The 26,691-nt window shown below is 43.1% G+C and overlaps 1 protein-coding gene across 9 annotated transcripts in view; it reads left to right on the plus strand.

Moving 5' to 3' along the window:
• The first annotated feature begins 2,216 nt into the window (after positions 1-2,216).
• The window catches only part of Nfrkb (nuclear factor related to kappaB binding protein), a 72,060-nt gene continuing 47,585 nt past the window's right edge, over positions 2,217-26,691 (plus strand). Inside the window, exons 1-12 of one of the 9 annotated variants that reach the window (XM_045145677.1) lie at positions 2,235-2,288; positions 3,262-3,285; positions 5,323-5,495; positions 16,039-16,240; positions 20,506-20,633; positions 21,784-21,958; positions 22,474-22,611; positions 23,350-23,423; positions 25,125-25,209; positions 25,683-25,863; positions 26,119-26,227; positions 26,459-26,585. In XM_045145677.1, the coding sequence (XP_045001612.1) occupies positions 5,361-5,495; positions 16,039-16,240; positions 20,506-20,633; positions 21,784-21,958; positions 22,474-22,611; positions 23,350-23,423; positions 25,125-25,209; positions 25,683-25,863; positions 26,119-26,227; positions 26,459-26,585 (1,354 nt within the window). In that variant the 5' untranslated portion in view covers positions 2,235-2,288; positions 3,262-3,285; positions 5,323-5,360. Of the gene's footprint in view, positions 2,289-2,500; positions 2,628-3,259; positions 3,286-4,107; positions 4,128-5,322; positions 5,496-16,038; positions 16,241-20,505; positions 20,634-21,783; positions 21,959-22,473; positions 22,612-23,349; positions 23,424-25,124; positions 25,210-25,682; positions 25,864-26,118; positions 26,228-26,458; positions 26,586-26,691 lie in introns of those variants that run through there. The other 8 variants (XM_045145679.1, XM_045145676.1, XM_004665486.3 and 5 more) reach the window with 8 other exon arrangements.

The raw sequence follows: 26,691 nt of genomic DNA on the forward strand, positions 1-26,691 counted from the left end.
CATCTGTGTAGGTTCATTTTGCAAAAAAAAAAAAACCACTCTGGTAGGGGATTTTTAATGGACTGAGGCTAGCATGTGTGAGGGCAGAGAGTATATGGGAACCCCATGATCTTTCTGTAAAATTTTGCTATGAAACTAAAACTGCTTCAAAAAGTCTACTGAAAAAAAAGATAATTTAGGTCACCCTTGGCCTGCTCCACTGCTGCCACAGTGTCTCTTGCTCCTTCCTCTTCTCCATCTTCTTCCCCAAGCACTAACCTGCAGTCCATCATGGAGCATATGGTCAATACGAAGCTATAGGACAACCTTAGCATCCTATTTGGTGCCAGCAAGAATGAACTAATAAAGGCATGAAGAAAGCTAGTCAAGGAATACCATCCTGGTAAGAATTCAAATGTTAGAGGCAAATTTAAAGAAGTAAGTTTTACATATTAAGTATTATCAAATCCAGAGAAACGAGAGTTATATGACAGACATGGAGAACAAGTCTTTGGGAAGGGAACAAGAGTGGTGGCAGGAATATTTTCTCTCACATTTTTGGTGGAGGATTGTTGGGCTTCATGAGCATTGTAGAAATCAGAATGGCAGATGCATCCACTGAAAATACCTTTAGAAGATCTGTATAATGAGAAGACCACAAAACTGCAGCTTAGCAAGAATATTCTCTATCTACTGCATGCAGTGGCCCAGGTGGAAAGTCTGGAGCTGTTCAGAAGTGTAGCACTTGTCTGGTCAAGGTGTGCACATCATGGCCAGATAGCTGGCTCCAGGAATGGTACAACAGGTACAATCTGTGTGCTGTGATTGTAATGGAGGAGAGGTAATTAAGGAAAGAACCAGTGTAAAAAAAAAATCTGAAGGTGTGGGGTGGTGGTGAAGAGATGGCTTAGTAGTTAAGGTGCTAGCCTAAGAAGCCTAAGGACCCAGGTGTGATTCCCCAGAACCTATTTAAGCCAGATGCACATGGTGGTGAATACATCTGGAGTTCTTTTAAATTGTTAAGTTTTTTTTTTTTTAAATTTTAGAGAGACTGACAGAGGGAGACAGAGAGAGAGAATTGGCAAGCCAGGGCCTCAGCCACTGAAATGTAACTCCAGACGTTTGTGCCACCTAGTGGGCATGTAAAACCTTGTGCTCGCCTCACCTTTGTGCATCTGGCTTACTTGGGATTTGGAGAGTCTAACATGGGTACTTTGGCTTTGGAGGCAAGCCCACCACCAAGAGCCATCTTGCCAGCCCTAGCGTCTGGAATTCTTTTGCAGTGGCAAAAGACCCTGTTACACCCACTCTCTCTCTGTCATAAATAGATAAATAAAAATAAAAAAATTAAAAATGGTGAAGAAAGCCATGTGTGGTGGCAAATGCCTTTAATCCCAGCACTTGGGAGGCAGAAGTAGGAGGACTGCCATGAGTTCAAGGCTAGTATGAGTGGATTTCTGTGATTTCGAGGCCACCCTGAGAATGCATAGTGAATTCCAAGTGAGCCTGGACTAGAATGAACCACTACCTCGAAAAATCAAATATATATATCTACTTAGAAAGAGATCCTCCTACCTCTGCCTCCCAAGTGCTGGGGATTAACACGAAATATTTTTACAAATTAAAAAAATAGGGCTTGTTGAAGCTTTATGTCAATTTCACTTCACATTTAAGCACCATGACGCTTGTCAGATGGTGGTGAAATACCCCGACATAGTCATTGAACCAATATTTTCTCCCTAATATGGGCACTCAGCGAACAGCGCTTTAGCGCGAAGCCTGAGGCAGGCTGTACTCTCTGCAAATGTTAGCTTCCAGAGCTGTGATTCGTGGCCTTCAAAAGTCCACTAGGCACTGCCTCCTTCCACCCACGTTTCTAACCTAGATGAAAGCCCCGCGGACGGGTTTCTCCTTGGAACAGCCTCCAGGGTAACCCAAGACGATTTGCGCTTGCGCAGCCGCACTGCAAAGACCAGACCGAGCTCCCAGCAGCTCTGCTTCAGGACCTGCCCCGCCTCCAGGCTCTGGCACAGCCTCCAGGTCCCGGCCCGCCTAACTAAATCCGCCTTCAGGCCCCGCCTCCTGGCCCCGGCTCGCTCAAACTCCGCCTCCAGGCCCAGACCCCGCCTCCAAGCGCCGGCCCCGCCTCCTCCAGGCCGGGTTGCCCAACCCCTGTCCTTGAAGCCCCGCCCCTTCCGCCCCAGAGCCCGGAGCGTGCACGCACCCCGACGCCTTGCGGGAGCGAGCGCGCCCAGGAGCCCACGGCCCGAGGAGCGCAGCGGGTGGCGACCCCTGCGTCCGCGGCTGAGGTGAGGGCGGGCCTTGGCGTCTGGGCGCTGAGGGTTGGAGGAAGGAAGTGGGCCCCGGGGGCTCGGGGCTGGAGCCTGGCGTTGGCCTAGGGCCGGGCAGGGTGAGGTTAGGGTTAGGCGGTGTGGGGGAGGGGTCCAGTAGGGGCTGTGAGGCTCGACGGGGTTGGAGCCGGCGACTGCTGCGGGGAGGGTTGAACTTGTGCCTCGGGAAGGTCCGGGAGAGAAGGTTAGTCCAGATGCAGAAGAAAGGCCTGTGGGAGACGCCTTCCTGGGTCAGTTAGGAAGTCCAGAACACCTCAAGATTTAGAAATCCATGACTTCCGGGGATCCAGCTCTCGGGTAACTGCCTGCTTTTTATATTTTGAGATCCTGGGTAGAACAGTGTAAGTTCATATGTACTCACTGGACAATATAAATGTGATCTTTAAATAACCATTGTAATTGGAAGAAGCCTATGAGCGAGTTGGGTTAAGTTGTGTACACGTCAGATAGGGTACTGACTGCGTTGTGTTCTCTTTTGTTGGAGGAGTGCATTCTATGCATCAGGTTGCTTTGGCCTTTTGCTTTCCTGTTTTAAAGTATGCTATTAAGCTCGTGGACCATATTCCTTTGTCACCTGCCTCAGCTATATTGGCATCAGGTGCATTCAGAATGTCCTTATTTCACCATGTGCTAAAGGATGTGATCAGTTTGGGGACTGCCCAGCTTCCTCAGTGTAATAATACTAATCTTTCTGCTGTATCTTTCAGAGATCTGAAATCTCTTCAAGAGAACTTGAACTAATCTATTGGAAAGGGGCTTCTTTTCTAGATGTACCACAGGTCTGCTCGGTATGGTTTGAGAATGTTGAGACTGGAAAGTACCTCACTTTTATATGAACTCATTTGTTAGCTAGACATTATTTATTGTAAGATTGCACGGTTGGAAACAGTGGTAGGGAGGCCATATCCAACTCCTCTTTATTATCTTACAGGTAAGGAAACGGACACTTCATGAGGTAAGATTTGGCAAAAGTCATAGAATTAGTGGCAGACCACGGCTAAAAGTCTGGTGTTTTGACTTAGTTCAGTTTTTCTTTTTCTTTTTGTGAGCTTGTAGGTAGGAATAATAGGTACCAGAATACTTGTAGAGTGATGGAGTTCAAGTTCCCTGTGGTATTGATTGGTACTGTTCAGACCTGTGGCCTCCACTTCACACCTAATTCCTGGAGCCAGCTTTGAGATTTCTCTGCAAATGGTTTAGTATTCTAAGGGTATCAGTCCTGTGTAGGTATCACCTGAAAGAGAAAGATACCATTAGTTTACATGGTTATAAACATCCGATTAGCCACTGACTACTAGTTGTCATGGTTAGGTACTTGGAACTTAAAAAAGAGTTTATGTGGACAAATAAATCCTATCAATAAGTTTTCATGATTTAAACTGAGAGTATACACCGAGGTACTGTATACAGTGTTAAGAACATGGTTGTGCAGGCACATAGACATGAGGATTGCCATGGGGGTTGGGCAAGTGACTTAACCTACTTCAATCTTCAGTTTTAGTATATGTAGAATAAGTATAATCAGCACAGTTGTAAGAATGAAATGAAATCAGCTGGGCCTGGTGGTGCAAGCCTGTAATCTCAGCTACCCAGAAGGGTAAGAGGCCGGAGGATTGCAGATTCAAAGCTTGCCTGGACTACAGACTGAATTCAAGTTTCACTTGGGCAAGTTAGTGAGATTTTTTACCTCAAAATAAAAAGTATAAAGAGGGCTGGAGGTGTAGCTCACTTGTTATGTACTTACCTAGCATATGTGAGATGCTGAGTTCAATCACCAGTGTGAAAGCCTTGCACTTGGTAAGTCCTCATGAGGTAACTGTCATATAAGTTAGTGGATGAACTTTACTAAGTTTGTGGATTTCTAATGAACTTTCTAACAATTGCTAAAACATTTATTATTGAAGAAATTATGTTCTAGTAGAGATACTATTTTTAAATTGTTTATTTATTTATTTTAGGAAGAGAGAGAGACAAAGAGACAGAGTGTATGAGCATGTTAGGGCTTCCTGCCACTGCAAACAAACTCCAAATGCATGTACCACTTTGTGCATATGGCATTTAGTGGGTACTGGGAGAATCAAACCCAGGCCATCAAGCTTTGTAAGCTAGTGCCTTTAACTGCTGAGCCATATCTCCAGCCCTTAGAGTTACTATTGACTTTGGAACTCTTCATGGAATATGATCTGTTATTTATTTATTATTATTATTATTATTATTATTATTATTATTATTTTTTGAGGTAGGGACTCATTGTAGCTCAGGCTGACCTGGAATTCACTATGTAGTTTCAGAGTAGCCTCAAGCTCACGGCGATCCTCCTACCTCTGCCTCCCAAGTGTTGGGATTAAAGGCGTGCACCACCACGCCCAGTTTTTCTATTTATTTTTAATTTTTTTTGTTCATTTTTTATTTATTTGAGAGCGACAGGCATAGAGAGAAAGACAGATAGAGGGAGAGAGAGAGAATGGGTACGCCAGGGCTTCCAGCCACTGCAAACGAACTCCAAACGCGTGTGCCCCCTTGTGCATCTGGCTAATGTGGGACCTGGGGAACCGAGCCTTGAACCGGGGTCCTTAGACTTCACAGGCAAGCGCTTAACCGCTAAGCCATCTCTCCAGCCCTGTATTTATTTTTAATTAAAATATTTTGTTTTGTTTTGTTTTTGAGGCAGGATCTCATGCTGTAGCCTAGGCTGGCCTGGAACTCACAGTGGTCCTCCTGCCTCAGCCTCCCAAGTGCTGGGATTACAGGCATGAACTATCATCAAACAATTCAAAACAAGATTTGAAGCTAGGCGTAGTGGTGCATGTTTTTAGTCCCAGCACTCTGGAAGCAAAGGTAGAAGGATCTCTGTGAGTTTGAGTTAGTTAGCCTGGGGCTGCAGAGAGTGTCAGGTCAACCTGGGCTAGAGTGAAACCCTGCTTCAAACAAACAGACAAACAAGGTTTGAGATTGATTATTAGTATTAAATAAAGTTCTGCTTTTGTCTCAGGGTACCTACTGTTCTAGAATAGCTGTGGAGAAGAAACAATGGATTCCCTGGATCACATGCTGACAGATCCCCTGGAACTTGGTCCATGTGGAGATGGTCATGGTTCAGGAATTATGGAGGACTGCCTCTTGGGAGGCACCAGAGTTAGTTTGCCTGAGGACCTTCTGGAGGATGTGAGTAGTACCATTAATAGAAACATTTTCACTCCCAAGGCAGCTGTTCTGAACTTCTGCAAGTATTCAGACCTCATTGCTCCTAGTTAGTGCTCCCTTTTGCTTTGCTGGTTACAAAGCAGAAAGGGTGGGTGATCCCTTTTGTTTTGCTTTGTTTTAATCCCTCCTTTTTTAAAGGTGTGAAATCTAGTTAGTGTTCTGATTAGGGAGGACAGTACATACTACATGTTTAATTACATGTAAGAATAACTTAATAGAATATCAGTCAACTCAATTCTAACAAGATTAATTCTCATTAATTAAAAAAATGCATATTTTAGCCAGGCATGGTGGGCATGCCTTTAATCCCAGCACTTGGGAGGTAGAGGTAGGAGACTCGCCATTAGTTTGAGGCCAGCCTGGGCTAGAGTGAGACCTTACCTCGAGAGAGAAAAAAACAGAAAAAGAAAAAGAAGTGCATCTTTTAAGAGCAGAATTACGTATGTGTTTATCTTAAAATGGTTACCCTGTTGTGAGTCATTAAGCACTCCTTATGTGTCCATAAGGTCAGATAATATGTGCTCAGATAGAACAGCATGCTTCTGACTACTTTAACAGGCCAAAAGTGCAAGTTGTTGAGGTGGCTTTCTTTTTTTTTCATAATTATTTTTGGTTTTTCCTTATTAAGATTTTATTTTCATTCATTTATTTGAGAGAGAGAGAGAGAGAAAGAGAGAGGGAGGGAGGGAGAGGAATGAATGAATATGGGCACACTAGGGCCTCTAGCCACTGCAGATGAACTCCAGGTGCATGTGCCACCTTGTGCATCTGACTTATGTGGGACCTGGAGAATTGAACCCAGGACCTTAGGCTTCACAGGCATGTACCTTAACCACTAAGCCATCTCTCCAGCTCCCCCTTTTTTTTTAAAAAAAAATTTATTGTTCATTTTTATTTATTTATTTGAGACCAACAGAGAATGATGCAGAGAGAGAGACAGAGGCAGAATGGGCGCGCCAGGGCTTCCAGCCACTGCAAACGAATTCCAGACGCGTGCGCCCCCTTGTGCATCTGGCTAATGTGGGTCCTGGGGAATCGAGCTTCGAACCGGGGTCTTTAGGCTTGACAGGCAAGCGCTTAACCGCTAAGCCATCTCTCTAGCCCCAGCTCCCCCTTTTAAAAAAATATTTACTTTTTTGCAAGTAGAGAGAGAGAGAAAGAATGGGCTTCCTAGGGCCTCTAGCTGCTGCAAACAACCTCCAGATACATGTGCCACCTTGGGCATCCAGCTTTATGTGGGTACTGGGGAATTGAACTTGGGTCACCCAGGTCATTATTAGGCTTTTCAAGCTAAGGCCTTAACTGCTAAGCCATCTCTGTAGTCCTGGCTTTCTTCTTTTTAGTGCTTATGTGCATGGCACTGTAATATATTCACTTAAGCAAATTTTTTGTTTGATTTGCCATTTTTTCTAGCATATAGACAGGTGTAAAGTATGGTAAACAAAGGCCTACCTTCACTTTTGCTTTAGGATATAATTTTATTTCATTTTTTTTTTGGGGGGGGGAGTGTGTGTGTGTCCACGCATGCACGTATATACTGTTCCTGTATGTAAGTGCAGGCATGTCTATGGAGGACAGAGGAAAACTCTCAGGTGTCAGTCCTCACCTTGTTAGAGGCAGGATCTCTTGTTCATTCTTTACCATGTTAGTTGGCCTGCAGGCTTCCTGTGGGTTCTCCTGTCTCCACTTCCCCCCTCCTTTTTTTTTTTTTTTTTTTAAATTAATTTGTTAGAGAGAGAGAGGGAGGGAGGGCCGGTGTGTGGGCGGGTGTGTGCATGGGCATGCCAGGGACTCTAGCTACCACAAATGAATGTAGACACATGTGCCACCTTATACATATGGCTTTATGTGGGTACTGGGGAATCAAACCTGGTCCTTAGGCTTTGCAGGCAATGCCTTAACTGCTGAGCTATCTCTACAGCCACTCTGCCTCTCTTCTTGGTGTCGGTTACAATGTTGGCTTTACATGAGTTCTGGTGTTCCAAATTCAGGTTCTCACACTTGTGTGGCAAGTGTTTTATCCATTGGGCTATTTGCTCCTCCCAGGTTCTTATATTTCTTTAAGATTCTTCTTTCATAATATGTCAAACATGATGATAGATAAAATAAGAACCTAGGCTGGGGAAATGGCTCAGCAGTTAAAGGCAATTGCTTGCAAAATAAGAACCACCATTGTACCTCTCTGAGATTCCTCCTGTAGTATCAGCAACTGTATTGCAATTGATTGGGTGTGTGTATGTATGTATATATATTTCCCATTTTCTTTTGTGAGGCGGTCTATGTTATCTAATCTTATCCATATTAAATATATATATGTGTGTGTATATAGATTAAATATATTTAATATGTTAAATATATTTAAAATATTTATTTATTTGAGAGAGAGGAGGGAGAAAGAGGCAGGTAGAGAATGGGCACACCAGGGTCTCTAGCCACTGCAAACAAACTCCAGATGCATGCACCCCCTGTGCATCTGGCTTACATGGGTCATGGGGAGTTGATCCTGCATCCTTTGCAGGCAAATGCATTAACTTCTAAGCCATCAGTCCAGCCCTAAAATGTATATTTTTATTTATTTACTTGAGATAGAAAGAATGGGCATGCCAGGGCCTGTAGCCACTGCAAATGAACTCCAGACACATGCACCACCTTGTGCAACTGGCTTATGTGGGTACTGGAGAATCAAACCTGGGTCTTTAGGCTTCGTAGGCAAGTGCCTTAATTGCTAAACCATCTCTCCAGTCCCTCATCAATATTTTCTTCTTCTTCTTTTTTTTTTTAATAGCTCTCCTTTTTTGTTTTATTGTTTTTTGGTGAGAGAGAGAGAGAGGGAGGGAGGGAGAGAATTGGTGTGTCAGGGCCTCTAGCTGCTGTGATTGAACTCCAGATGTGTGTACTACCTTGTGTATATGTACCACCTTGCACATGTGTTATCTTGTGTGACTGGCTTATGTGGGATGAGGAGTTGAACATGGGTCCTTAGGCTTTGCTGGCAAGTGCCCTAACTGCAGAGTCATCTCTCCAGCTCTTTTCTTTCTTTTTTAGACTGGGCTCATGTTGTTCAGGTTTTCCTTGAATGTCTGATCTGCCTGCCTACAATTCCCAAGTGCTAAGATAATAATGTTAGGATTACATGCTCAGTTTATGCTACGCTGGTGATTGAAGCCAGAGTATCACACATTCTAGTCAAGCACTCTAACAATTGAGCTGCATCTAGAGCCCTCATCCATATTTTCTCTTAATATGCTCTTTTGTCTTTCCTTTTATTTTTACTTTTTATTTTTTTATTAACAACTTCCAAGATTGTAAACAATATCCCATGGTAATTCCTTCCCTCCCCCCACTTTCCCTTTCACATCTCCACTGTCCATCATATCCCATCCCCCTCTCAATTAGTCTCTCTCTTATTTTGATGTCATGATCTTTTCCTTCTATTATGATGGTCTTGTGTAGGTAGTGTCAGGAACTGTGAGGTCATGGATAACAAGGCCATTTTGTTTCTGGAAGAGCACACTGTATGGAGTCCTACCGTTCCTTTAGCTCTTATATTCTTTCTGCCACCTCTTCCACAATGGACTCTGAGCCTTGGAAGGTGTGATAGAGATAGTTCAGTGCTGAGCTCTCCTCTGTCACTTCTCAGCACCATGGTACCTTCTGAATCATCCCAAGGTCACTGCCATCTGAAAAGAAAAGGTTCTCTAACCAAAAGTGAGAGTAAAAAAAAAAAAAGTGAGAGTAGATTAATATATGGGTATGAACATTAAGAGAAGCGCTTACTGGGCAGTTTAATGAGCATAGTACATGCATTTAGCCAGACAGCAGCAGACGTTACACCCCTAGGGCTCATGACTACCCCTATTGTAGGTTTTCAGGATCAGGGATGTATTCCCTCCCATGGAGCGGGCCTCTAGTCCAATTAGAGGGCAGTTGGATTCCCCTGTAACAGATGTGCCACTAATGTACCAGTTGGCTCCTTTGGCCTGGCTGGCAAAATTTAAGGCTTTCAGTGTCCACTGTGGAGTATCTTCACTGGTGATTTCTCTCTCTCTCCCATTGAGCTGCATGCAGAATGGCTTCTTCCAGCTTTCTGTCAGTTGGTCTACATGGAGGAGGTTATCAGCTCAGGTCCAGCAGGATTTCTCAGTGACCTTGCAGCCCAAGTATGTGGAGTCTTTAGCAATAGGGTCTTATCATCTATTCCTGGTGGGAAACCAAGGGCCTTGGCAATGGTCTATAATGTTTTGGGGGCAATAGGGACCTCCCTGGCCAACAACTGACTGGAAGGTATCCCATCCCTGGCACTGAAAATTTGCTAGTAACAATCTATGGCTCCTGAGAGTTACATTGTCCAAAAAAGTAGGTTTCCGTATGACTTATTTATATCTTCTTAGATTTTTTTTTTAAAACAAATACTTTTTAAATTTTATTATTTATTTGAGAGAGAAGCAGAGAGAGAGGAGAGAGAGGAAGAGTGGGCACACCAGAGCCTCCAGCTACTGTAAATAAACTCCAGACACATGCACCGCCGCCTTGTGCATCTGGCTTACATGGATTTTGGGGATCTTCTTAGATTTTGATTAGCCCTCCCTCTACTTTTCCTTTATTTAATATCTTCCCCTGACCTCACTTTGGGCCTTTTCACCCCATTAATCTGTTATTCTACTTATATATATACAATTACATCCTATTAAGTCCCCCCTCCCTCCCTTTCTATTCCCTTTATATCTCCTTTCTAGCTTACTGACCTCTGCTACTGAGTTTTCTTTCTGCTTACACAGAAGTCTTCATATACTTTTAAGGAAATCTTATTTTGATAGTCAGTATATCCTTATCAAGCACCTGCTTCATGTTATAAATGGGTGTTAGAAATAAAATGGAATTCAAAAATAAATTTACAGAATGCTGGGCGTGGTGGCGCACACCTTTAATCCCAGCACTCAGGAGGCAGAGTTAGGAGGCTCACCAGGAGTTCGAGGCCACCCTGAGACTAATTCCAGGTCAGCCTGAGCCAGAGTGAGACCCTGCCTTGGGAAACAAACAAACAAATTTAAAAAAGATTTACAGGGAGCTTGAAGTGGTGTAGTCCCATCACCTAGGAGGCTGAGGTAGGATTTCCATGAGTTAGGGGTCAGCCTGGGGCTACAAAGTGAATTCCTGGTCAGCCTGGGATAGAGTGAAACTCTGCCTTGAAAACACTAAAAACAAATAGATTTACAGGGGAACACACCTCTTGGATAGTTAATCTGAGATATTTTGAAGTACCTATTAGGTACTTTTGAATAGTCTCAAGTACCTAATAGGTTTCTAAGTTCTTTGCTTTTCTCTACTGTCTACTGTTGCACCTACCTTCCTTAGGCTCTAGACAAACATTGTCTGAACTTGTTATTTAAGAAAAAAAGGGATCACACATAAGATTACACAAAATGTATACAACATACATATAAATTGGATGTGAGGGCATGGCAGACATCATCCTATTAAGTATGCCCCTCCCTTTTTTCTCTTCCCTTTATATCTCTTCTAGCTTACTGGTTTTTGCTACTGAGTTTTTATTAGTATTTCTTTGTAATACAGGTTAAAATCAGGTATGGTGATACTATCAGCCTTATTTTTATTGCTCAAAATTGTTTTATATATTTGAGGTTTTTTTGTGCTTCCATTTAGTATTATGTTGGCTGAAGGCTTGTCATACATAGCTTTTATTATGTTGAGATGTGTTCCTTTTAATCCCCAGTCTCTGAAGGACTTATTATTTGTTTATTTATTTATTTTTTTGGTTTTTCGAGGTAGGGTCTCACTCTAGCCCAGGCTGATCTGGAATTCATTATGGAGTTTCAGGGTGGCCTTGAACTCATGGCAATCCTCCTACCTCTGCCTCCCAAGTGCTGGGATTAAAGGCGTGGGCCACCACACCTGGCTGTAGGACTTTTATCATGAAGGGATGTTTGATTTTTGTCAAATGCTTTTTCTGTATCTAATGAGATGATCATGTGATTTTTGTCCTTCAGTCCATTGGGGTGAATGATCTTTCTGATATATTCTTGTATTCTGTTTGCCAATATTTTGTTGAGAATTTTTGCATCTGTGTTCATGAGGGAGATTGGTCTGTAATTTTCTTTTCTTATTCTGTTTGTCTGGTTTTGGTATCAGGATGATAACTGGCTTTGTAGAAGGAGTTTTGTAGAATTCCTTCTTTTTCTATTTTATGGAAAAGTTTAAGAAGCATTGGTGTTAGTTCTTCCATGATGGTCTGGTACAGTTTACCAGTGAATCCATCTGGGGCTGGCCTTTTTTTAGTTGGGAGATTTTTTTTTGTTGTTTTTTGTGTTTTTTGAGGTAGGGTCTCACTCTGGTCCAGGCTGACCTGGAATTAACTCTGTCATCTCAGGGTGGCCTTGAACTCATGGCAATCCTCCTACCTCTGCCTCCCGAGTGCTGGGATTAAAGGCGTGCGCCACCACGCCTGGCTTTAGTTGGGAGATTTTTTGATAACCACTTGGATCTCCACACATATTATAGGTCTACTTAAGTGGTTTATGTCACCTTGCTTTAATTTAGGTAGGTCATATGAATTGAGGAAATTATCTACTTCCTGTTTCTTCTTTGATTCCTTCGATTTCCTCTTTGATTTCTTTGAACATATTTATAATCATCCTTTTGAAATCTTTCTCAGGAATTTACTGTTAAATCAGTTTCATTCACTGGAGGTCATTTCTGATGCATTAATACTTTCTGGGTATTTATATTGTCTTGATTTTTAATGTTTCTTGTGTTATAATGTACATATTTTTGCATCTTGGATTAATTTAATGCTTGGATTTTCTCATTATCTGCAGCATTATGAGATGTATCAATCTGATTTTGTATATCTTCAGGGTAGTAGCTGAAGGTGTTAGGTGTGGCTCTTAAGTCTCTCAGAGTAACTATAAAAGTGACCCTAGGGCTGGAGAGATGGCTTAGCGGTTAAACGCTTGCCTGTGAAGCCTAAGGACCCCGGTTCGAGGCTCGGTTCCCCAGGTCCCACGTTAGCCAGATGCACAAGGGGCGCATGCGTCTGGAGTTCGTTTGCAGAGGCTGGAAGCCCTGGCGCGCCCATTCTCTCTCTCTCCCTCTATTTGTCTTTCTCTCTGTGTCTGTCGCTCTCAAATAAATAAAAAATTTAAAAAAAAAAAAAAAGTGACCCTAGATGTGGGGTTTGCCTGCTATGAAAGGGTTCAGGTAGACTGAGTGCAACAAAATACAGGCAGATTCTAAATTTTTTTTTAAATTTTTTATTTTTTTAAATTTTTATTAACATTTTCCATGATTATAAAATATATCCCATGGTAATTTCCTCCCTCCCCACCCCCACACTTTCCCATTTAGATTCTAAAATTTAACTAAACAGTGTACACATTCAATGAAATATAGCACAGAGTCTTTATGCAAGTGTAAGTATTATGATAAGTAGATCCTCTAACAAAGTCACAGTCCCTTAGGGCATGTGTTGCCCCACACCCTTTATCCTGACAACTAGGAGGCTAAGATTTCTGGTCTGTTGGGGGTTCCAAAGTCAGTTTGTGACCAACTGAGACCCTTCCCTAACAAACAACAGAAGAGGAAACAAAGGCACTATAAATCAGGAAGCAACAAATGACTAGCCCAAAATATAGTTTATTTAAGAATGGCAAATCTGACCATCCATCAGATTTAACATATAGTTTACCCTGACAAGGAATGTGCGATTAGCACTTCCAATTCAAGCCTATGTACCAGGCTTATTTGGCAAGTACTGACCTGGTGTAAACCCAGTTACCTTTTGGGATGGTTTTGTTCTCAATTATGCTGCACTCCTGCTTGGGTCCCTCTATGCTGTGTTGTGGGCTCAGGTAGGCTGGCTGGGTTGCTGGATCGCTGCTCTGGTTGCCTGTGCTGAGTGCTGTGTAGGTGAGCTCCCTTTCCCAGGTCTCTGGTGCTTGCTGGCACTTGTGCTGGTGATGGGGGAGGGGAGGCTGTGGATGGTGGCTGAATTTCTCTCGCTGGTCCTCTCAATCCTCTTCTTCACTGGCTGCTCCTTTGTTGGCTCCTTTCGCCCTCCCTTCATGTTTCTTGAATTTGCAAGCAGGCTGGTATGAGTGTAAAGTCTCCTCACCTGTCTTACAGCTCAGGCCAAGCCTTATGGCTGTGGTCACATGGACCTGGATCTGCCACTGCTGGAGCTGCTTCTGCCTGCCTCTGTGGGCTCTAGATGCTCTGAATCTCTCCTACTTCTCTGCTGCAGTTGATGATTTCTTATACTGCTCACTGTTTTTTATGGGGGGGGTGCTTTTTCTCCATAGAGAAAACCACGCTTTGACGTGGTTCCTACGCTGCCATCTTCACCGGAAGTCTCTAAATGTATTTTTTTTTTTTGCCAACTTCTATATTACAGATAATAAGCCATGATAATTCCCTACCCCACTTTCCCCTTCACAACTCTACTATCCATCATATCCCCTCTCACTCTTCATTAGTCTCTCCTTTATTTTGATGTCATCATCTTTTCCTCCTCTATTATGAGGGTCTTACGTGGGTGGGTATTGCTAGGCACTGAGTTTGTGGATATCAAGGCCAATTTCTGTGTGGACAGTTGCATTGTAAGGAGTTGTACTATTCCTTTGGCTTTACATTCTTTCTGCCACCTCTCTTGTGATGGAGCCCTAAGGATTAGAGGGTGTGATAGGATGTTTCAGTAGTGAACACTCCTCCAACACTTCTTAGTACTATGTTGCCTTTTGGGTCAGCCCAGTGGTCACCGCCATCTGAAAAGAGAAGCTTGATACTTCTCTCTCTCTCTTTTTTAAAATATTTATTTATTTGGAGAGCAAGAGAGAGAGAGAGGAAGAAAGAACGGATGTGACAGGACCAGCAGCCACTGCAAACGAACTCCAGACACATGCGCCACCTTGTGCATCTGGCTAACATGGGTACTGGGGAGTTGAACCTGGGCCCCTTAGGCTTTGAAGGTATGAACCTTAACTACTAAGCCATCTCTCTAGCCCAGTAACCTCTTGTTTTGTGGTAGTATCTTGCTATGTAGCAAAGGTTGACCTCAAACTCATGATCTTCCTGCCTCAGCTTTTTTTTTTTTTTTGGTTCTTCAAGGTATTGCTCTAGCCCAAGCTTACTTGGTATTCACTGTGTAGTCATCTCAGACTGGCCTTCAACTCATGGTAATCCTCCTACCTCTGCCTCCCAGGTACTGGGATTAAAGGCATGTACCACCATGCCTGTCCTTCCCCACCCTTTTTTTCAAGGTAGGGTCTGTCTCTAGCTCAGGCTGACCTGGAATTCACTGTGTCATCTCAGGCTAGCCTTGAACTCACAGTGATCCTCCTACCTCTGCCTCTCGAGTGCTAGGATTAAAGGTATGTGCCACCTTGTCCAGCTGCCCTCCCTTTTTAAAGTATTTTTATTTATTTATTTATTTGACAGAGAAAGTGGGAGAGAGAAAGAGAGTAAGTGGGCATGCATCTGGCTAATGTGGGTCCTAGGGAATTGAACCTGGGTCCTTTGGCTTTGCAGGCAAACACCTTAACTGCTAAGTCATCCCTCCAGCCTGTCCCCCCTTTTTTAAACAAGGTTTTTGGTTTTTTTTAATATTCTTTTATTTATTTGAGAGAGAGAGAAAAAGTGGCAGATTGGGGGTGGTGAAGGGAATGGGCACACCAGGGCCTCTAGCCCCTGCAAATGAACTCCGGATCCATGGGGCTCTGTGTATCTGGCTTTACTACTGCGGAATGAAACTTGGGTTCTTTGGCTTTGAAACAAGAGCCTTAACTGCTAAGCCATCTCTCCAGCTCTCCCCCACTTTTCTTTTCAGGTAGTGTCTCACACTAGCCTAGACTGATGTGGTACACACTCTGTAGTCCTAGGCTAGCGAACTCACAGTGATCCCGAGGTAGGAGGATGGCTGTGAGTTTGAGGCCATTATGAGACTCCATAGTGAATTCCAGGTCAGCCTGAGCTCCTGAGCGAGACCCTACCTCGAAAAACCAAAAACCAAAAAAAGCTGGGAGCGAGGCATGGTGGTGTGGTGGTGCAGGCATGCCTTTAATCCCAGCATTCAGGAAGCAGAGGTAGGTAGGCTAGTCTGAGACTACATAGTGAATTCCAGGTCAGCCTGGGCTGTAGAGAGACCCTATCTTGAAAAAAACAAAAGGAAACAAAAACAAAAATCCCTTCAACTTGGATGGTGGTGACAGTTGCACAACAAATGTGAATGTGTGAGTGATAAAATGGTAAATATTGTTAGTTATTTTTACTATTTTTTTTTTTTTTTGAGGTAGGGTTTCACTGTAGTCCAGGCTGGCCTGGCACTCTGTAGTCTCAGGCTGGCCTCAAATTCACAGCGATCCTCCTACTTGCGCCTCCTGAGTGCTGGGATTAAAGGTATGTGCCATCACGTCTGGCTGATGTTACATATGTTTTGCTTCATACACACACACAAATTTAAGGACTTATTTTTTTCTTTAAATTCTCCCAGCCTGAAATATTCTTTGATGTCGTCAGCCTTTCCACGTGGCAGGAAGTACTAAGTGACTCTCAGCGTGAACACCTCCAGCAGTTTCTGCCTCAGTTTCCTACAGACAATGTGGAGCAACAGAATGAGCTCGTCCTTGCACTGTTCAGTGGGGAGAACTTCCGCTTTGGAAACCCTCTGCAAATGGCCCAGAAGCTTTTCCGAGGTATGTAATTAAGTGTTCTCATTTTGGCGGAGTGGAAGGTGGGGCCACACTCACATATGCCAACGTACCTTTCTTCATTTTCCTCATGCTCGTGTGTATATATGGACCCTGAGGAATTCCTTTCTGCTGATGCTATTTATTTATTTATTGTTTTTTTTTTTTTTTCAAGGTAGGGTTTCACTGTAGCCCAGGCTGACCTGGGATTTACTATGTAGTCTCAGGGTGATTTTGAACTCATGGCAATCCTCCTACCTCATCTTTGAGAGTGCTGGGATTAAAAGTGTACGTGTGCCACCATTCCTGACTCTGATGCTACTTTTAAAAAAGATTGTGTTGACTTATGTAGGAGATATGTAATAGAACTCAGCTGTGTAACCATCACCTGGCACTAGAAATAATACATTTTTAGTGTCCTAGAGATCTTCAATGACTTATCTTTTTTTTTTTAAACATATTTTTTAATTTATTTGAGAGAAGGAGACAGAGGAAGAGGGAGGGAGGGAAGAAGAGAGAATTGGCACACTAGGGCCTCTAGCCACTGCAAATGTATGTGCCATCCTGTACATCTGTACTTATGTAGGTACTAGAGAATCGAACCTGGGTCTTTAGGCTTTACAGGCAAGTGCGTTAACCACTAAGCCATCGCTCCAGCCCTAGGCTAGTATTTTTTTCTACCAAAATTTTTAAATTTTTATTAGCATTTTCCATGATTATAAAAAAATCCCATGTTAATTCCCTTCCTCCCCCCCACACTTTCCCCTTTGAAATTCCATTCTACATCATATCTACCAAATTTTTATTAACAACTTCCATATTATAAAAAATACCCCATGGTAATACCCTCCCTCCCCCCCACTTTCCCCTCTGAAACTCCATTCTCTATCATACCCCTCCCCATCTCAATCAGTCTCTTTTAATTTTGATGTCATGATCTTTTCCTCCTCTTACAGTGGTCTTGTGCAGGTAGTGTTTGGCACTTTGAGGCCATGGATATCCAGGCCATTTTGTGCAATGACTAATCTTTATACTTGGTAAGAAATGGCTTTCTGTTCTGTTTTTTTTTCCTTGCAGAAATCACATTTTACCCTGAGCATTTCAGCACAGCTCTCTCTTTATTTTTCTCTCCCCTTTATTTTATAAATTTTACTTGAAGCCTGGTGTGGTGGCTCACACCTTTAATCCCAGCACTTAGGAGGTAGAGGTAGGAGGATCACTGTGAGCTCAAGGCTGCCTAAGACTATATAGTGAATTCCAGGTCAGCCTGGGCTAGAGTGAGACACAAGAAACCAAAGAATTTTTTTTTAACTTGAGATAAGGTGTTACTGTAACCCAGGCTGGCCATGAATTCACAGCAATCTTTGTGCTTCAGCCTTCTATGCTAGGATCATAGGTACACACATGGCACCTTAACAAGGGCATTCTCCCATATGTGCATAGTTCTGTTAGCTGACCCCAAGAACTCTTTTTTTTTTTTGACCCCAAGAACTCTTACAGCAAGTAAAAAATATAGGATATTCTATGCTTTTGTTTTCATAATTATTCTTTTTTTTTTTCTTCTTCAAGGTAGGGTCTCACTGTAGCCCAGGCTGACCTGAAATTCACTCTATATTCTCAGGGTGGCCTTGAACTCATGGTGATCCTCCTACCTCTGCCTCCTGGGATTAAAGGCATGTACCACTATGTCTGGCTATTTTCATAACTATTCTTTTTTTTTTTAAGTTTTTTATTTTTATTTATTTATTTGAGAAAGAGGCAGAGAGAGGGAGCAAGAGAATGGGTGCACTAGGGCCTCCATCCACTGCAAATGAGCTCCAGACGCATGTGCCCCCTTGTGCATCTGGTTTATGTGGGTCCTGGGGAATCACACTGGGGTCCTTTGGCTTTGCAGACAAATGCCTTAACCACTAAGCCATCTCTCCAGCCCTCATAACTATAGTTGATCATGGTATCTTCTCTGCCAGATGAATATATTTTTGTTACTATTCTTGACATCATAAGTTGCAGTTTACATTCACCATTCACTGTCTGCTTAGAAACCTTGCAGTGTGCTTGGGTTTTATGCATCTTCAGTTCTTTGAATGGAGGATAGTCTGGCTTTTTGTTGTCTTTTTAGACAGTGGCAGTTTTGAAGAGCCTGGGACACTTGTTTTACAATGTCTTCCTTTCTAGGAGTTTATTGTCTTATTGCTTCATGATTAGATTTGTATCAAGTGCATTTGGCAAGAAAACCTTGTGGGAAATTCTATTTGGGTCACCTCCAGCAGCACATGACGTCGGTTTTCTGTCATTGGTAATGCCATTTGTGATCATTTGGTTAAGTGGTATCTGCCATACTACTTAATTATAAGGGCATTTTTTTCCTTTATAATTAAAATGTAATGTGTCATGTGATACTTCAGAATCAAGTCTTATTTCTGTAAAAACTTCTTTTTTACCCAGTGGTTTTGCCTCTACTGGTGATCCTTCCCTGAATCAGTCATTACAAAATGATTTGGGATCACTCTTACCTCTGGCCTATGGAGAGGAGTAAACAAAGTCTCTTTCCTGTTTTTTATTTTATTTTTATTTATTTGAGAGAGTAAGGGGGGGGGGGAGATAATGGGCGTGCCAGGGCTTCTAGTCACCACAAATGAACTCCAGACATGTGTGCCCCCTTATGCATCTGGCTAACGTGGGTCCTGGGGAATTGAGCCTTGAACTGGGGTCCTCAGGCTTCACAGGCAAGCATTTAACCACTAAGCCATTTCTCCAGCCCTCTTTCCTGATTTTGAGGTGACTTTGTTTTGTCAGGACATCCTCAAAAGGCATTTCCTTGAGTTGTGTTAAACTTGACTACTTGATAGTGGCTAACAACTGGAGAGAGTAGGCTTGCCATTTAAAATCTCTTAAGGATTTAAATTTAGAGTTCTCTCTCCGCCCCCCCCCCCCTTTTAAATTGATGTAGGGTCTCTTTCTAGCCCAGGTTGACCTGGAATTTACCATGTATTTTCAGGCTGGCCTTGAACTCACAGTGATCCTCTTACCTCTGCTTCCCAAGTGCTGGGATTAAAGGTGTGTGCCACCGTGCCCAGCTTTATTATTTTTTAAATACATTTATGTAGTAATTTGCAAGCAGAGACCAAGAGAAGGGGGCCAGGGAGAATGGGTGCATCAGGGCCTCTAGCCACTGCAAATGAACTCCAGGTGCATGTGCCACTCTGTGCATGCTTTCTGTGGGTCCTGGGGAATTGAACCTAAGTTGTTGGGCTTTGCAGGCATGTATCTTAACTGCTGAGCCATCTCTTCAGCCCTTGCATTCCCTTTTTGACTGTGGTGGTGGGGATTGAACCCAAGGCCTCTCTCACATGTTAGACAAGCGCTTTGCCACTGAGCTGCAGCTCAAGCCCCCTTTTGTTTGTTTATTTTAATGTTTTATTTATTTAAGAGAGAGAGAGAAAGAGGCAGAGAGAGAGAGAAAGAGGCAGAGAGAGAGAGAAAATGGGTGCATCAGGGCCTCCAGCCACTGCAAACTCCAGACATATGCACCACCTTGTGCATCTGGCTGATGTGGGTACTGGAGAATCAAACCTGAGTCCTTAAACTTCACAGGCCAGCATCTTAATTGCTAAGCCATCTCTCCAGCCTGCCCTCTTTTGTTTATTAAGAGATGAGACTTGTTGTGTTGCCCAGATTGGCCCTGAACTGGGTGCCCAGTCCTTCTGCCTTTGCCTGCCAGGCATCTGAGACTATAGGTGCATCACTGTGTCTGGCTTCTTTGTCTTCTTTCATGAGTTTTTAGATTAAAGAGGAGTTCCTGTCGGGTTGGTAGAGATCTGTTTCAGTGAAGCTGGGGCCTTCTTGGTATGGTTGCATACTGTCTTCCTTTATGGAAGAGAGAGGGGAACCTGGCTGGATTTAGAGCTTGTGTAGGAAACCTTCGGTAACTGAGCAGTGTCAGCACTGGTGCCCCTCAGTGATATTGCCTGGTGAGTGAGTATACATAAAAAGAATATCAAGACAGGGACAGCACTTCTGTGTATTTCACTTACTCGGGCCATAGTTTAGTTTTAGTTTTGCCAAACACAATTGTGTTACTGTGGTTGTTAAGGTTATCAGCCTCAGTTGAGCTATTAGCCATTTTTCATTCTTTCAGTTTTGGTTTTCTTTTTGTGATTGTCTTAAATCACTTTTCCCTTCTGTGCTGCATTCATATCTTACATACTTATGAAATATTTGTGGTCTGATTCATATACAGTTTTCATGTATGTTTCATGTGTGTTTTCAAGATGGACACTTTAACCCTGAGGTGGTCAAGTACCGGCAACTATGCTTCAAGTCTCAGTACAAACGATACCTCAGCTCCCAACAGCAATATTTCCATCGGCTGCTAAAACAGATTCTTGCTTCTAGGAGCGTAAGTAATGCTGGGAAACTGGAATGACAATGTGGGCAATGACGTTATGGATATTGCGACAAGTAGTGGAGCAGGTGCAAAACACAAAAGATACCACTGAGAAAAGATTGGTACTAATTATGTCATGGCACAGCACAGATAAGGTGTTTTGTCCTCTTATGATAATTTTAAGACGTACCTTAATTTTAGAGCTATTAAAACATGAAAAGGTACTGGGAATGGTGGTGCATGCCTTTAATCCCAGCATTCGGGAGGCAGAGGTAGGAGGATTGCCATGAGTTTGAGGCCACCCTTAGACTATATAATGAATTCCAGGTCAGCCTGGGCTAGAGTGAGACCCTACCTTAAAAAAAAAAGTTTTTTTTTTTTTTAAAGTGGATGACATATATACTTTCAATATTTACCAAGAAAAAACAAATGGAATTCAGAGTCATCGTGGGTTAATGTGGAAAGCTAGGATGCTTTGGAATAAGTAAGTGCACACAGGCCTCTGAATTCTGTCACAGATAGTAGAGCACAAGACTTGGTGGCTCTGGATCTCTTCCAGCCTGGCAGTTCTCTGGGGCAAAGTTGTTTTGAGTCTAAGTTTTAGTGTAGACATACTTGGATGTTTAGTATAAGTGCTCATTCTCACTAAATCAATTAAACACTCAGATTTGTATTTTTTCACCATGTAATTCAGATTGAGTATTTTTTAAATGCTACAACTAGAAGCATTTTGAATTTCAGAATCTTTCAGATTTTGTAATATTTTCATATAATTTGGAGATGAGACAAGTCTTAACCACAAAATTGAGTTAATTTCACTTACCCTTTATACAATTGGCCTGAAGGCAATTTTATGCTGTATTTTTAGTGTGTTTGTGTTTTGACTTGAATCTGTTACATATGGTAAAAGGTGGAATTTTCCACTTGTGGTATCATTTTGGTACTCAGGAAACTAGAAATTTGGAGTATTTCAGATTTTGAATTTTTGTATCAAGGATGCTCAACCTATAATTAAATTAAGTCCTTTTTATTTGTACATATTTATGTGTACATCTTAATGCATCTTTGTGATTTAGAAAGGTAAAGAGAACAAAACATAGACTTGAAGAGTGTGCACAGATAAAGATTTGATAACATGGACCTTCAACTGGCCTCTTCCTAGGATCTACTGGAGATGGCACGCAGGAGTGGCCCTGCCCTTCCCTTGCGGCACAAGCGCCCTTCACCATCCCGCAGCCCTGAGGAGCGGGAGTGGCGAACCCAGCAGCGCTATTTGAAGGTCTTGCGGGAAGTGAAGGAGGAGTGTGGCGACACAGCCCTGTCCTCTGATGAAGAGGGTGAGTGTACTTCAGCACTTGGGATAGCTGGGATATTGGAGCCAGTGGTAGCCATGCATCTCTTTGTAAAGTAGTCTTCTATGTGATCTTGTGTGGGGGGTGGAGAGTGGGCCTCCTCAGCTCTTCAGGGTTTAAGATGTTGCTTACAGGTGGGAGCAATTCCATGCCCTCTTTTACCCTTGTGCTCATCTGGCACTTAGGTTAGATGAGAAGCTCTTGGACAGACCCATGCAGGGCAGGGTCTCTCCATAGTAGGCTTCTGGTCCCATTGTGCCACTTGAGAGAACTGCTTTTCCCCTTACAGGAGAGTAGTAGTGACTGTTGGCCTGCTGCAATGCGACCCCATCACTCTGTTGAAGTCTCTCTCCTGGAAGAGCCGTTTAAATGACCTAAGTGTGCTCCAGATCACCTGGGGAAGGGTCAGAAAAGAATGGAACCCTGGCATCCATGTTGTTGGCTTAGCCCTGTTGAACCCAAATGGCCACTTACCCAATCTCCCCTATTGGAGTCCACAGCCACGTTGGATTTACAAGAAAAATTTTCTTTTGAAGATCTCAGCTCATGGCTTCCAAGCTCTCCAGCACGTTCTCCTAGTCCAGCGGTGCCACTGAGGGTGGTGCCCACACTTTCCACCATGGATATGAAAACTGCAGGTGAGAATTCTGAGAAATTACATGTAGAAGTAAAAACTCCTTTTATAAGGAGGTGGGGACTGGATGCTTGCCTGTCAGGAAACAGTATTGCTCCTTAAAAGGGTGAGTGGGAAAAGTGTGTGCACCATTCCATACACGCGCGCGCGCACACACACACACACACACACACACACACACACTTTTTTTTTTTTTTCTGAGGCCTGGGCCTCACTCTAGGCCAGGCTGATCTGGAATTCACTATGTGGCTCAGTGTGGCCTCGAGCTCATGCTGATCCTCCTCCCAAGTGCTGGGATTAAAGGGCTGTGCTACCATGCCTGGCTACCATTCCATATTTTTACGGCTAGAAGCCAACCTTCCCTTTCATTGTGTTGAAAATAGCTTTTAGAAACTGATCAGCTGCTGCTTGATCTTGCAAGCAGGGTCTTGAACTAGCAATAAAGTCTGTAATGAGAACCATAGTTTCTTAGCAACTTGGAAAATAACTTGGATTTGGAATGTGAACCAAAGAAGAGTTAAGATGCTTCAGTGTATTTTTACACCAGCTAAGCAACTAAAGGCATTTATTGGCTAATGTATAGAAAAGTGACTGTGAGGATTGTGGTACCTGAAGTACACAGGAGGCACAAGGGTAACTGAGAAGGAGTATCTTTTCATGTCATAAATGGCCAGGATGATTCAAATTAGAGCGTCATCATAGTGATGGTGTAGCCCATGTGCTTTGGTTCATTTACTTTCAGATAAAATAGAACTGGGGGACAGTGACCTGAAGATCATGTTAAAGAAGCACCATGAGAAACGGAAACATCAACCAGTAAGATTGGGGTGGGAGAGACCCTTGGTTTCTAACTAGATGTCTCTGGTTTGGTGGATGATTGCAGTAACCACCACCTGACTTGTGCTTCCTTGTCATTGTTAAGGACAGTAACAACCAGGGAGGCTAGTTAGCATTAGAGAGGTGGGAAGACAAGGGCTTTAGAAGGCATGTTTGATAGTGTCTGCTTCAGTCTTGATAACTCCTTGGCTCTCCATGCCCAGAGGCTGGCATGTCCTTGGTCCTGTAGCCATTAAGTAGCAGAGACAATAGTCATACCTTGTGTTCTTTTTTTCATTTTTGGTTTTTCAAGGTAGGGTCTCACTAGTCTCCAGATGGCTTTGAACTCGGGGCAATCCTTGTACCTCTGCCGCCTGAGTGCTGGGATTAAAGACACATTTTACCACACCTGCCTCTACTTTTTTTGTTTTTTTTATATTTTTTTGCTTGTTGTGTGTGTTATGTTTATGCATGTGTACATGCTCTCGTGGTGCCCCATGTGCTCACCTGTGATGATTTACTGGACCTGAATGTCCAGCTCGATTGCTCTTTTGCCCATTCTGGTTGTGAGCTAGAGTTTCTGACTGATCCAGGAGTTCCCAGTTTTTTTAAGAACTTCAGTGACTACTGGGTCTGGGTCTCTGCTCCCCGGCAGGGCTGAGGTTACAGGCATATGTGGTCATGTTCAGCTGTTATGTGGGTTATGGAGATTTAAACATGGGTTGTCTCAGGCCTTCATACTTTCTCAGGAAGCACACTTAACAGCTTAGGCATCTCTAGCCCTTCTCTCACTTTTTTTTTTTGGCTTTAAAAAATTACTTTTTTATTTGAGGGGGGGAAGAGAAAGAGAGAAAGAGAATGAGAGTGCCAGGGCTTCTTAGCCACTGCAAACGAACTCCAGATGCACGTTACACCTTGTGCATCTGGCTTATGTGGGTCCTGGGGAATTGAGCTTGGGTCCTTTGGCTTTGCAGGCAAATGCTTTAACTGCTAAGTCACCTCTCCAGCCTTTTTTTTTTTTTTTTTTTTTTTGGCTTTTTTTGAGGCAGGGTCTCACTGTAGCCCAGGCTGACCTGGAACTCACTCTGTAGCCCCAGGTTGGACATGAACTCACAGTGATTATTCTACCTCTGCCTTCAGAGTACTTGTATGCTGGCTAAGACAAGTTTTTATATCTGTATAGTTAAAAAAAATTGTGCATATGCTCACGTGTAAAGTGTATGTGATGTACTATCTGATGTGTATGTATGTGTGTGTGTGCAGGTGCATATTGCTTGTATGTATGGAGGCCAGAGGAGAGGACTTCAGGTGCCTTTATCACTCATCTGTTAACTTCCTTAAGATGAGGTCTCTCCCTGAACCTGGAGCTGCTGTTTTGATTGTTATGCAAGCCCCAGTGATTCTCTAGCCTGTGCTTATTTCCTCAAGACTGGGGTTATAGATGTGCATGGTCATTGCCCAGCTTTTTACATGGGTTCTGAGGATTTGAACTTGGGTAATCTTAGGCCCTCTCAGGTCTTCATGCTTTTTAACCCCAGAGCCATTTCTCCAGCCCTATCCATATATTTTAATTTAACATGATTCCCTCAGGGGTGGCTGTCATTTTATTGTGTCTGTCAGGTAAATTAGCACAATTGGTGACATCAAATTTGGAGTTCTTTTTTGGACCTCTGTAATCAGATTTTTGAATATCATATCTAGGATCACCCAGACCTTCTGACAGAAGACTTGACCCTCAATGATATCATGACTCGAGTAAATGCCGGCAGGAAGGGCTCTCTATCAGGTAAAATACTGGGTCCCCTTTAGGTAGCCTTTGCTTGATTATGATGTTAAATTGTATGGCCTGTCTATATGTAACAAACACAAATGGAACCATAGCTGATCACCTTTTGTTTTGTAATATACCTGTAAGTTTAAACAGTACAGAATACTAAATTTTAAGCTTTTGATTTGTAAAATCACTCACCAAGTTGGGTTTAAAAAAAGTCCAAATCGTCAGGCATGGTGGCACACACTTTTAATCCCAGTACTCAGGAGGCAGAGGTAGGAGGATTGCTGTGCTTTTGAGGCCAACCTGAGACTACAGAGTGAATTCCAGGTTAGCCTGGGTTAGAGTGAGACCCTTCCTCAAAAAACAAAACAAAAATCCAAATGTCAGTTACTGAGACTTTGGTGGGTCTTGGAAGAAGCATGTACAAATAAGACCTCCCTTTCCTGATGCAAAAGTTTTGTGACTTGGTTGATTGTTCTTCCTAGCGTTATATGACTTGGCTGTGCTTAAAAGGAAGGTGAAGGAAAAAGAGGAAAAGAAGAAGAAGAAAATTAAGCTGATCAAATCTGAGGCTGAAGATCTGGTTGAGCCTTTAAACAATTCTGAAGGGGTCCCACCTCTGTCACAGGTTCCCTCTCCACTGGCAGTATCTGCTATCAAGGAAGAGTGAGTGAGCCACTGAGATTACTTACTGTTCTAGGTGGGAGTTGAGCTGAGGCTATACCTAGTCCTCGGGGCTTGTGTGAGCATGTTGACAATGTGGCCACTGAGCCCCTGGGATCCTGTTGGGAAAATGTCAGATGTGCTCTGCTCTTGACCTCTTATGGCTTACCAGGAGGCTCAGGAGACCTGAACCAATTTGGAATGTATTCTTGCTTTTTTTGATTATTTACATATACTGTTATACTTTTTCCTCATCAGGCCCTTAGAAGACCTGAAGCCTTGCCTTGGAATTAATGAGATATCTTCCAGTTTTTTCTCTCTTCTATTAGAGATCTTGCTGCTGGAGAATCAGGCTAGCCTTCCTATGGTAAGACTTTTGGAAAAGTTGTTAGGTCTATGTCAGTTTTGAAATTGTTGATATTTCTGGTAGTCTCTGGCTTGCAAAGTAGAACTCTGCTGGATTTCTCTCAAAGCTCTGCACCTAACTTCCTTTAGGACTTGGGTGAAGTCCACACCTGTTCCCTGCTTTCTCTGGCACATCCTGGGACTGCTAGTGTACAAGACAACCTAACTGGCTTCCTCCTCTTTCCTTCTTCAGCTGGAGGAGCGTGTTTTGGACTGGCAATCCTCTCCAGCCAGCTCTCTCAATAGCTGGTTCTCTGCTGCCCCCAACTGGGCTGAGTTGGTGTTGCCTGCCCTGCAGTATCTTGCTGGAGAAAGCCGAGGTAAGGTCCTTTATTTTAAAGAGTTCTTGCAGTAAAGGAGCTATGCTCATTTGGCCTGTGTGCCTTTGCATGTGTCTGCTGTCCCGACACACTGGGAGACTTAGAT

Source organism: Jaculus jaculus, chromosome 3 (genome assembly GCF_020740685.1).
Source record: "Jaculus jaculus isolate mJacJac1 chromosome 3, mJacJac1.mat.Y.cur, whole genome shotgun sequence".
NCBI lineage: Eukaryota > Metazoa > Chordata > Mammalia > Rodentia > Dipodidae > Jaculus > Jaculus jaculus.